This window comes from Notolepis coatsorum, assembly GCF_963971535.1.
Source record: "Notolepis coatsorum genome assembly, chromosome: 5".
Lineage (NCBI taxonomy): Eukaryota > Metazoa > Chordata > Actinopteri > Aulopiformes > Paralepididae > Notolepis > Notolepis coatsorum.
Genome location: NC_140169.1, coordinates 100,395,572 through 100,408,815, shown reverse-complemented (window position 1 = coordinate 100,408,815; position 13,244 = coordinate 100,395,572). Strand labels below are relative to the sequence as shown.

At 44.0% G+C, this 13,244-nt stretch overlaps 1 protein-coding gene across 1 annotated transcript in view; it reads left to right on the top strand.

The window, feature by feature from the left end:
* lama2 (laminin, alpha 2) overlaps nt 1-13,244 on the top strand; it is a 384,202-nt gene that overhangs the window by 157,252 nt on the left and 213,706 nt on the right. The window contains 2 exon segments of the mRNA XM_084314199.1: nt 6,728-6,779; nt 9,337-9,527. Coding sequence (XP_084170325.1) covers nt 6,728-6,779; nt 9,337-9,527 — 243 coding nt within the window.

Here is a 13,244-nt window from a genome sequence, read left to right as displayed (position 1 = left end):
ACGTTGATGAATGAGGGCCCAGGGCCCTCATGCATCAACGTGTTCTACGCACAGATATGTGCTTACCCTGTGCGTACGATCATTTCTAAGCAAAGAGTGGGATTCATCAATTTCAACTTGAACTTGACTTCGTGCGTACATCTACGCACATTTCAGACCTGGCGTACCTAGCTCCCAGTGGTAGAATATATTATTACAACAAGGAAATGAGCTTCTGTGCATAATAACACTGGATGTTCTGTATGAACCGTAGTTCATTATAGTTCATTGTAAGATAGCAACAGTAGTGTAATTATGGTCAAAACCCTATAAATAGCATTTGGAATAATAGATCTTTCTCTCAGAATGAATGCAGCATGTCATATATGTTACGATGAATTGAAAATGGGGGACCCTGATGTAAACAAGACGAAAGTCTTTCTCTGGTCTGCATCCCCTTAACAATTGTATGTATTGAGCTGTACTGTACTGTACCCATTCTGCAATCTGTTAATAAAGTTTTCATTCATTCATTCATGGTTTATATAGCGTTATCGGAATATACGGGGTGTAGGCTACTGACTGACTGCGCTCCGCGTAGCTTGATTGATTGATTGATTGAAAAGTTTATTAACAGATTGCAGAATGGGTACAGTACAGTACAGCTCAGTACATACAATTGTTAATTGGGGATGCAGACCAACTTTCGTCTTGTTTACATCAGGGTCCCCCATTTTCAATTCATCATAAATCATAAAGCTCAACTCGTTATTATTTTGCGCACAGACCGCCGAAACACGGGAACGTTTTGATTATATTTGAAAGGCTTTACGTTAAACGAAACAAGTGGAATTTCGAAGCTGTAAGCAGAATAAGTCATATGAATATAGTGTTCTTCCCCCTTTTTACTGTACAAGAAAGAATAGAAAACGCATTGCAATGACACCATGCAGATAGTGGACAGACTATATGATGGGATTCAAGTTCATGTATTGAAAGGCAGGATACATCATACATGCAGTGAGATTCATTGTTCTATGCTCTCGTATTATATTGTTTATATAGGCTACCCAATACTGACATCAAAATAGATTGTAGTATGCCTCTAGAAATCATATGCAGCAGGTAGAAAATTGACGGGAGATCCATCGCGATTTGGAATAGAATTGAGGAGAACTTTAATCCGTGGGTATTAATCAAACAACACGGGAAAAGGCAGTCATATTCCAGCGCGGTCTTTATTAGCCGACAACAAAATAGATGCCTCTAAAAATCATATAGCCAATCGAACACAACTAATAAAGGCATTCATACAGCACGGTTATAATGACACACAACCAGCGCCAAACAGTGGTCAACGAACGGTCTTTATTAGTATTTTGAGCTGTCCAGGCAGAATTGCAGCAATGGTTTTAGGGAGCCGTTGATATCTGACATCACCGTTTACAAGTCCGCCTTTTATTTATCCCATAAATCACAATACGCGATAGTGTCTTCTTGGTTCGACAGCAGTGAATTCTCCGTGGAGTTTCTCGGAGTCCCGCTCGGGTCGGTCCATTATTTCACATCCCATGGGGGGTGTTTCCTCATTTTCATGACCATATATGGATAATCATGCACGAGCATTGACGGTAGAACAAAGTGGTATTCATCAACACGGAGGACCATAGAGCCTGCGTACGCACGTGTGATGAATGCCGACTTCCCTGTGCGTACGCTAGTTCTACATTCCGTGCTTACGTGTGGAAGTAGGTCAAGTTCAAAGTCCACGTTGATGCATGAGGGCCCTGGACTTTTACATTTAAAACAACATTGTCAATATTACACTTACTGTACACTTAATGTAGATCTCTGTATGTTTTACTGTGTATATTTCATATTAGATTGTACATACATAACAGAGGAAATGTGAAATGTGAATCCCAGACCGTAGTTTATTATTATTATGTTATTCTTAGGCTTATTTTATTCCTTATTCTTAGACAATTTCTTGTTATTATTATTCGTGATTTGTTTTGTCTAACAAAATGTTTACTGTGAGCGATTTTTTTGGTGCCAAATTTCCCTCTGGATGATTAAAGTATTTCTATTCTATACTCAGAAGTCAGGTAGTGTATCCCCACAGCAGCCCGTTTCAGGCTAAGGCCCTTTGTGCCTCCTGCTGTCTGGGTATCTCCATTGACGGTTTCATCAATGGTTTGATCCAAAGGGATCCGGCCAAAAGGATTCTGGTTACCAAGCTGGACACTGAAGCCACCCTGCATGAACTGCTGGTGCACCTCTGGATGATCAATGGGCATACGTGTCACTGTGGCATAGTAGTATGGTAGGAAACGTGCATAATTCAGCTTGTCATAAGCAAAGCACCATGGGATCATAGCACAGATTGATGCTAGGCGCATCATCCAATCCCCCTCTCTTACTGCACGAAGCAAACCTAGCATGATCTCAGCCATAACGAGGTAAGACATCCAGAAAGCTGCCAATGAATGGCCACAGCTGGAGGATACGAGTGCAAGATGCATCATCCATGAGAGCTTTGAAGGAGGCCTGGGACACTTTGTTGTGGAAAGTGGAGATGCTCTCAAGGGCTTCTTCCAGATGCTGAATCTCTACTCTGTGGTTGACTTGGATCCAAGGGAGAAACCCCTTCCAGGCTGTCCTAATGATCGCCTCATAAATGGCCGTGTGAAGCCTGATAGCACGGTTCTACTTGCAACCTTCCATCACAGTGATGGATCCGTATGCAATCACTCTGGACTCCACACACAAGTCACACAGGCCGGCTGTCATGGTTTTTGCCTTATTTCACCTTTCTGTGAGGGACAGCTGTCTATTTTTGCTTTATTTCACCTCTCTGTGAGGGATAGCTGTCAATCCCTGGTCCCTGTGGTTAATTGCCTCATGGGTCGGCAGGTGTGTGGGCTTGATTGTACCTGATGCAGTGCAGCTGTGCCTATGGCCATGTTGAGTCTAGTTAAGTTTGGATCTCGCAGTGTCAACTGCTAATTCATTTCTTTGTGCTGGGTATACATTTATGAGAGAACTGGCGCTGCACTGATGGCTGCCTTTCTGATCGCTCCGTCGAGACTGTGCTTTCTTTTGTTAATTTTTATAGTATTAGGAGTTTTATTTGCACCAACTGTTGGTGCATTATATGTGTATGACCGTCAGTCAATCATTGACATTGGATTAAGGAAAACTTACCGATTGGATTGCTCTCTGGATCGGATCGCTGAACAGCAGAAATGGCCCGCCGAGATCCTTTGTTATGGCCATGGCCAAGACCAGGAGAAGCCGCCGCGAAGACGTGGAAAGAGAGCCGGGGTCCGAAACAGACTGAGGTCCAAACGACACAGAACCACATTGCCCAGCATATTGTTGGCCAATGTGCAATCGATAGGAAATAAACTGGACGACATTAGAGCACGGATCCAATTCCAGAGGGACATTCGGGATTGTAACGTCCTCTGTTTCACAGAAACTTGGCTGAGTCCAGATGTCCCGAATCACGCAATAGAACCGGCAGACCACTTCTTCGTTCTCCGCAAGGACCGAACGGCAGAAGAGTCACTAAAGAAGAAAGGAGGCGGCATTGCCTTCATGATAAACAAGGAGTGGTGCGATTTAGGCAACACAAAGGAACTGTCTAACCACTGCTCCCCAGACCTGGAGTTTATCACGATAAAATGTCGACCCTTCTTCCTCCCAAGAGAGTTAACGTCCATCATCCTCATCGGAGTGTACATTCCACCACACGCGAACACTGGGGTCGCACTTTCAAAACTTCACGACGAGGTAAACAAACTCCAGACAGCTAATGTTGACGCTGCCATTTTGGTTCTGGGTGATTTCAACAGCGCGCGTCTTAAAAAGGTGTTGCCGAATTTCTATCAGCATGTGACCTGTCCCACCAGAGGCGAGAACATATTAGACCATGTATACTCGCAATTTAAGAATGGGTACAAGTCACAGGCTCTTAGTCCATTCGGTAAAAGCGATCACGCCGCCATCTTCCTTTTGCCAAAGTACAAACAAAGTCTCAAGCGAACGCCGGTGGTCTCGCGAGAGGTTAAGCGTTGGGCCGTGACGTCAGAGGAGTCACTCCAAGCTGCACTTGGATGCACAGACTGGAGTGTATTCCGTGATAACACAGCCAATATTAACGAATAAACCGAAACGGTGATTGACTATGTCTGTACTCTGGTAGAAGCAACAATCCCCTCCACCAAAATTAAAATCTACCCAAATCAAAAGCCCTGGGTAGACAAATCCGTCCGTGAGGCTCTGAAAGTGCGCACATCAGCATACAACACCGGGCTGGTGACAGGCAACATGGAAGAACACAAGATGGCAAGATACAACGTCAGGAGAGCAGTAATAGAGGCAAAACGGCGTTACAGGGATAAAGTTGAACTTCAGTTTGAACAGGCTGACTCTAGAGGCATGTGGCAGGGCCTCAGAACAATGACAGACTACAAAGGCACCCCCCTCAAACTGAACAGTGACATCTCCTTAGCAAATGATCTCAATTCCTTCTATGCGAGGTTTGAGGCTGTGAATAACAACACCAGCCTACAAACCACGGCAATGGGGGGGGGGGGGGGGTCTGCTGATGGAGACTCAGTGTTCAGGGTAACAGAGCATGAGGTGAGACGGATCTTTAAAAAAGTGAATATCAGGAAGGCAGCAGGACCGGACGGCATCCCCGGCCGCGTCCTAAAAGTCTGTGCCGACCAACTGGCCCCGGTATTCACTGACATCTTCAACCTGTCCTTGGAACAGGCTGTCATCCCCACCTGTCTGAAGAAGTCCACCATCATCCCTGTACCCAAAAAATCTACGCCCGCTTGCCTCAACGACTACCGCCCTGTAGCCCTCACCTCCATAGCCATGAAGTGCTTTGAGAAGCTAGTGAAGGGCTACATCTGTTCCTCCCTCCCCATCAACCTGGACCCTCTGCAATTTGCATATGGTACTTCTACACCCTCCCAAGGCCAACAGTGGGGCAATGCGCGCAACGACCAGGAAGGGAATTGGCATAACGACTAAATTGGATTGGGTGAAAAATACAGAAAGCCCGGAAATAAATAGAATAAATAAAAAAAAAAAATATTATGTTAACATACATTCTTTACTAGCCATAATTTATTCTTTATTCTTTACTAGCAATCATACAATTATAGATTTACGTTAAATGCTAATGAAAACGTTACCTTGTGTCGGCTCCACTCTGTGGACTGAAGGCTTACACTGGATGCTTTCTGCTGAGGTGCTGAAGCATTGACAAAGTGCTATTGTGGTAGGCTAGTAAAGTTTTACAATAGACACATTGTACAGAGTAAAATTTTTCCTTCAGCTTGAAATTATCCAAAACCTTTACCCAATGTCTAGCATTTGCCTTGGTGATTTTTTGGAATCGTTCCAGCTCTAATTGGCTGGAGAGACACTGAGGACCTGATTGACTCAGATTGCGTTGTTTCGGGGAAATGTTTTAAAAATGGTTATATGATATTTTGTTTTATAATATCTTATTATATATTCTTTATATTCCTTTTATTTTATTAAAATTATGTTTTTGGTAGATATTTTATTGGTTTTTAACGGGCAACGCGGTAGGCGTGAATATTAAAGGCAACCAACTTGTGTTCGGCTGAACTAGAAAGCGTAACGTTATTATGTTTCACGTTCCATTGATTAACGCCATTACCTGCTGTGCTGTAGGAAGCAGAGGTACAGTAAGTTACAGTAGGTGTAGGTTACATGTTTAATCAAAGCCCATACAATTTTTTAGATGAATGATTGTGGATATAATATAGAAAACACATCATTATGATATTGTCAGAGGGAGAGGCATGACTTCGCGACAGCCATATTAGACACTCACTGTACATCAGTGTGGAACTGTAACGTTATATGTTATTTCGCCCGTGGAGGCTGCTGAGCCTGAAGCGCCAGCGGGGCGATGCGGTGGTTTATCCCCGGCGTTCGTGCGCCGCCGCCGGCTTGATACAGCTTCAGCAGCAGCAGCGGCAGTGCTCTGTTGTAGGAAGCCCTTCAATGACAGCGGCGTGCTCTCATATTTTGCGAATGCATAAACTATATCTTAAATTATGGCTATGTGTCTAATATGGCTGTTGCTTATCAATGACTTCGCGACAGCCATATTAGACACATCGCCATAATTTAAGATATAGTTTATGCATTTGCAAATATGAGAGCTCTGTCATTGAAGTGGGTGGTGGCAGCATTACTAACAGTAGCGATTTTTATTGTTTTGTCATGACCAAACATAATCCCAACATAGATAGGAGGTGTACTGTATGTCAAATGTCGGTCATGTGGTGGAAGAGTTTAGTACAGTCACACAACAGAACACCGCTGTAGTACAGTCACACAACAGAACACCGCTGGTTCGACCAGCGCTCCTGCCGCGTCTCTCTTGCCGCAAGGGCGTGTGCTAGTGGATTGATTGGTGTGGCCAATCAGAGAAACGCTGAACGAAAAGCTGAACACAAGTTGGTTGCCTTTAATATTCACGCGTCCGGTAGAGAGAGAGAGAGAGGAAGTATGGGACGATAGAGGGGGAAGACATTCGGCAAAGGAGTCGAACCCGGGACGGCCGTGTTGCACCGCAGTGCTATACGTGGTGCACCACCCTGGCGCCCCTTCTTTATATTCTTTGAAAGTCAATTGAGTTACTTTTCTGTGATTGACAACTTACTTCTCTGTCTCTCTGTGTCTCCAGGTGTTCCAGATAGCCTATGTGATCATCAAGGCAGCCAACTCTCCTCGTCCAGGTAACTGAGCAGCAGCCACCATGTGTTCTCTACATATATATCTCTTGATATAACATATTGCCTTGCTGGACAGGCCTTAGTGTGTACTGCTGTCAATGGTCCTAATGCTCGAATGGATAAATCACTTTGAGTGCTAATGAAATAGAGTAACAGAGGTTTGAACACACTGAAGTAAAAGTTTTGTGTACTCACATTTATTTTTACTGGTTGCCAGATGCCTGTTTTTAAGTTCCAGCTGAGAGGTAGGAGCTGGAAAACATAATGGTTCCGTAGCCGGAAGTCGTATGTAGTACAGGTCCAAAGTTTATAAAAATACCATGGACAATTTATGTTTTACAAAGGCTTTTGTAATGTGTGTACCAGTAAAAATCCAGCATGATTATCCAAAATGGCCATCTGCTCCCATTCATTCAGAGGCTCTCGTCAAAATAATGGGCTTCCTGTCTTCTTGTGTCACCTTCCCCCACTGTCAGCGCACGTCTGGGATCGCTCCTTGGCTACAACGGTGGTCAATCATTTTTGCCATCAGCGGTGACTGGTCAGTTCAGGACCGCTCACAACCGGATGTGGTCACTCACCAGAATGGCTTGTCAAATGACGCTCGCCGGATGTTTCATCTTGTAACTCGAGACCCGAAACATGCAATAGGTTGAGTGTGGTGACGATCGAAAGGCGGCAAATTAAACTTTCCAACAATCTATTGAATGATCGGCAAAAATGCAGCCCGAAGCCAGGCGAGGGCAAAGTGCGGCAACGTGTGTGCGTGATGGCCCGCATAAGGGCCGCCAAACGTTAACAAGATGATGCCACAAACGCTTGTTTAGAGCGGCGGAGCTTGAAAGGCTTTGTTATTCTGATGTGAGATAAAGTTAACAGTCGCTTGGTGGTATGTGTGTATTGTGTGATGGAGCCGCCTCTCTGCGCCTATCTACTCTGTTCTGAGCGAGCAGCACGAGCCTGTCTGACTTGCGATTGAAATAGATGCATTTGTTAGAGAAATTCAATAATCTAACAGTTGTGCCTTTATTCCGTATGCACACTGCCAGCCAGCCTTTATTAAAAACCTGTGACTGAGTGAAGTACACTGGAGTGTGGCGCGGGCAGAAGTGGCATTTTTTCTAAATAAAATATCCGGAAGACTAATGAAAATAAAATACATTTAATTTTAAACAACTTTATGTTTTCTTTGCCCGGTATACCAAATGATCCACGGCCAGGTACCGATCCACGACCCAATAGAGCCCTCTCTCTATACTCCGTTATGCCCGAGCTCTCTATACTCCGTTATGCCCAAGCAGCGGAGCGTGCACTGGAGTAGATGCCTTGTTCTATGCTCACTGCCAGCCAGCCTTTTATGCGACGGAGAGATACACTTTCAATTTTGACGGAGAGAAGATAATCTCCCAATTCAGACACAATTTAACACAAACGGTTCCAAAGATATTAATGTTTCTCTGCATATTTTCACACCGCCAACAAAGTACTGGGCCCGTTGTCTCTCCGACACCTGAGACCGAAAGTACTTAGCCACTCCCCTCCGACACAACTGTAGTTTTTTCACACAGCGAGGAAAATAATACTGACAGACAATCAAGCAATAATTAACACATTTACAAGTCGTATTAACCTCTTAAAATCATTGGTAAACAAATGTAGTGCTGAAATATACACTTTGACTGCTGTTTTGATAGGGTTAGGGTCTTTACTCTTGGCTACATTGAAGAATAAATGCAACATTAATTAATACGGACTGTATTGATCTATTTATGACGTGAAATAAATCTTGACCCGATATCGGGCCAATCGGGCTCAAGTTTTGCAAGTAAGGAAAGTAAGGAGAACATTTCAAAGCACTCAAAATTGCCAATATCTGCTTTTCGACCAATTTCTGAATTACGCCAACATAAAAAAAGAAAAGTAAGAATCGTGAGCTCCAAGGCGGGCTAAACCGTGCCAGGTCACAATTGGTATGTACTGTATGTGCGTAATTAATGAATTAATTAATTGTTCCAGCAACAGTAGGATTCTATTATTTAAATTAGTGTTTTTTTTTTGGAGATCGCGGATATGCACTGCCCCCCCTGGTTCATGACCACACTCACCAAACCCGTTCTAACCTGTCAGAGTGTCAGCCAGCTACATGTTGTCTGTGAGAGTGTCAGCCAGCTACATGTTGTCTGTGAGAGTGTCAGTCAGCTACATGGTGTCTGTCAAAGTGTCAACCAGCTACCTGTTGTCTGTGAGAGTGTCAGTCAGCTACATGGTGTCTGTGAGAGTGTCAGTCAGCTACCTGTTGTCTGTGAGAGTGTCAACCAGCTACCTGTTGTGTTTCAGTGTCAACCAGCTACCTGTTGTGTCAGAATGTCAGACAGCTTCCTACTGATTTAGCTAAGGTCACAGCATGGTAAATTAGACCCAGAAACACACCATTAGGCCTACTCTTAGTTTGTATTTATTATCATAAGTTAGAACATTACACTTCAATAATTAATCAATTCTGTGATGTAAAAACAAAAAACCTCTCATTGTTCTTCCAAACCTCTCATTGTTTTTCCAGGAAACTGGGTTTTGGAGCGCTCGTTGGATGGGGTGACCTTTGACCCCTGGCAGTATTACGCCATCACCGACACAGAGTGCCTGACGAGATTCAACATAGTGCCACGTACCGGACCGCCATTTTACACAAGGGATGATGAGGTCATCTGTACCAGCTTCTATTCTAAGATCCATCCCCTGGAGAACGGAGAGGTAACAGTAGCTGTAATATTGCTAATAGTAGTATTGTATGATTAATATTCTCTAATATGTAGTATTATGTAGAATTATGTAACACTGTGAAGTATTATGTAGGATTAATATTATGTAGTATTATGTAGTATTCATATTAGTAGTAGTTAGCATTCGAATCTGAGACCTGTTACAATAATTAAATTAAAAGTGGAGTGTCTGGTGATCGGAAGGTTCCCGGTTCAATTCCTGCTCCTCCCGGGCAGCATGTCAAAGTGTTCTTGAGCAAAACACTTAACCCCTAATTGCTCCCAATGAGTAGGTTGGCACCTTCATGGTTGCCTCCACCGTCTGTGAGTGAATGGGTGTATGTGAGGAACAAAATTGTAAAGTGCTTTGGATAAAAGCACTATATAAATGCATCATTTACCATTTACCAAGTATGAATAGTATTATAATAATCATAAGTGGTTGAAACCAGAACTCTTCATATTTAAATACATTTGAGTGAACCTGACGATGATTCTATGCATCCAGTTAACTTAACACTACTGTCCAAGACACCAAACCATAACCCCAACATTAACTCATTCAGCGCCAGCCATTAGCCGGGTCCCGTTGTAGCTATGCCATGCTTTTAAAGATAGGAGTGCATCACCTTGTTTGTAGAGCTATACCTATATTCTATATTATAGCTATGGGGACAATACTATGGTCATTTGACACTGACTTTCTTCCGTCCAAGATGCAAAAAAGAGATAATTTTTTCATGCGTACGTTCACGCGTTATCCCGTGGTGAATATAAGTATAATTTCAGAGTGGTCCGGGATAATTCCTGGGAAGCGAGTAATAGGGCGCAACGTGAATCCTAATAAGCGTTGGCGTTTCTTGCCTGCAGGGACATGCACAGGACTTTAGAGGGGCAGGTGCTCAAAGGCTGAAAAGGGCACTATACCTGTGTGTGATAACCCAGCACGCGTAGCGCGCAAGCCTGATTTTTAAGGGCCCTTTTCGGGCAGGGGGGCCCCCTTTTATGCTTTTTGGGGTGTTTTGGTGATCAAATATTGAACTATAATAATCAGTGCAGGAGCTCACTTGTCCTTGAAAGACACTTTTATCACTGACTTAAAAGGCCCATACATCTCCATAAATGTTCAGGGGGGAGGGAATAAGTGCTTACCCTATACCCAAGAAGTGCTGTATATTCTGTATTGTTTAATATAAATGCATTTTTTATTCCAATCCCGATTTGTATTTGAGATTCCCAAATCCCATCGGACTTGACTTCTTCGTGTCCCTCAATGAGTGTAATACCAGCATTCAACTGTATGCGCCACAGCGGTTTCTATCATCATCATCACCACCCACGCTAAAATATATAGGTCCGCGGAGCAAACTGCAATGGAATATGGGCTATCTCTCTCTCTTTACCTAATGTTTTGATTCTATCCTGACATTTTTCAGTTGGAAGGGCAGTCTATATGCATAACGGTAAAAAAAATAATAATAATTGTTGTCGTTGTTGGCTGAAATTGATGTCGGATAGTCCTTACCTGTGGTCGGTGGTATTCCAAAAAGAATATTCCAATTGTCTGATCGCGATTTCCAGTATTGGTGTCCATCTGGTCCCGGACATAATTTGGCACAACTTATGGATCGAGAGTGCCAGATGCGACTTACTCGGCTCCGTCTAAATATAGCGCCCGGTTACATTTGAGTGTAACACAGAGTTAGATATAAGGTTTCAAAGGGTGGGCGACACTGCCATATGGCAGGATGCGGCCGGTATTGCACTTTGGCGATCGTGTGGCGGTAGTGTGATCCTTCCACGCGTTACACGCTCTCAGTGAGAGTCCGCGCTGCCAGGTGAAAAGAAGCGGTTGATTGGCTAGACGTGTGTCGGAGGAAGCACGTGATAGCCTCCACTCTCCCAGACCGACTGTGGGGGGTAAGTGCGCAGCGACCAGGAAGGGGATTGGGAATTGGCATAACGACTAACATTGGGATGGGAGAAAATCGGAGGAAAAAGAAGGGGGAAAAAGATAAAAAAAACAAAAAAAAAGATAAGTCCATTGTAACTTGCGCGTCTGCATGAATGGCAGAGGATGGCCATTTTGGATAATCACACTGTACTTTTACCAGTACACACATTACCAAAACCATTCTCAAACACACATTTTTATATTTTTATAAAATGTGGACCTGTACTTCAGGCTATGGAACCGCTCCTACCTCTATGCTGGAACTTAAAAACAGGCATCTGGCAACCACTAAACAGAAATGTGAGTACACACAACTTTTACTTCAGTGTGTTCAAACCTATGTTTCTCTACTACATTAGCACTCAAAGTGATTTTCTTTATTGACTTAGCCACTTCAGAATGTTACCTTTCAAAAGAGACCAGACTCATGCATGTGCTATAAGTATAAAGCTAAGCTTTGCAAGGCGGCTGGGTGGCGCAGCGGAGATTGCGCTCGTCACCAATGCAATGCAAGAGACTCCGGTCTCGAATCCAGGTGTCAGCATTGCCTCTGGCTTGGACCGGCCGTCATACTGGCTCAATTGGCAGAGCCAGCGGGTGGAAGTCGATGGGTGAGGATTTGGACGTTGTGGACAGCGACTCCTACAGGTCGGTTGGGGGACGCCTGCACAGCAGAGACAGGAAGTAGCAGGGGTAGTGTGAGCCTCCCATGCGTTACACCTCGCCACTGAGAGTCCGCGCTGGCAGGTGAAAAGATGTGACAGGCTGCCTCCTCGTGTACCGGAGGGGACACGTGATGCAAGGCTTCTATCCTCCCTACAACTGACCAGTGGGGGGCATAGTCGAGCAACGTTCAAGACAGGGGAGGGGAGAATTGGAAACATGAAATTGGGATGGGAATTTTTTTTTAAGGAAAACTCCAACATTTTGGGAAATTAGCTTATTTGGCTAAGAAGATACATACCCTTTTTCTTCTCTGTGCATGCAGTAGGAGTAGGAAGACACGCACCGTTAGCCTAGCTTAGCGTCAGTCACTGGAAGTAGGTTCCTCCATTAGCCTAGTTCCCAACGTCTTTCTACTCCTACTGCATGCACAGAGAAGAAAAAGGTATGCATCTTCTTGTCTAACTCCAGGGTAGATGGCAAATAAGCTAATTTCACAAAATGTTGGAGTTTTCCTTTCAAAATAAGGAGAAAAAATGGATAAAAAAATAAAAGCTAAGCTTTGCAAAAAAGGTATGCAGTCGTCAAAAAGAAAAAATTATCCCCGTTTTTGCCTGATGCTTAAGAGGTTAACCAGCCCTAAAAGTAATATAAACCCTAACAATAAATATTACATGGGTGATAGTGTAGTGGTGGGACTGCAGAGAATCAGAGATGATGGTTCAAGCCCTGCTTGTGCTTTTTCTTTTTGTTTTGGGGTTAACGCTCCCTGCATCTCTCTCTGTCTTTCTTCTCATTCACACACATTCACACACCGATGGCGGAGGTGCCAACCTGCTCATCGGCAGCAATTAGGGGTTAAGGACTTGCTCAAGGACACATCGACACGCTGCCTGGGAGGAGCGGGAATCGAACCGGTAACCTTCTAATTACCAGACGACTGCTCTACCCCCTCTGCTCTCCCTTTCTTTCTCTCTCTCTCTCTCTCTCTCTCTCTCTCTCTCTCTCTCTCTCTCTCTCTCTCTCTCTCTCTCTCTATCTCTCTCTCTCTCTCTCTCTCTCTCTCTCTCTCTCTCTCTCTTTATCTCCATC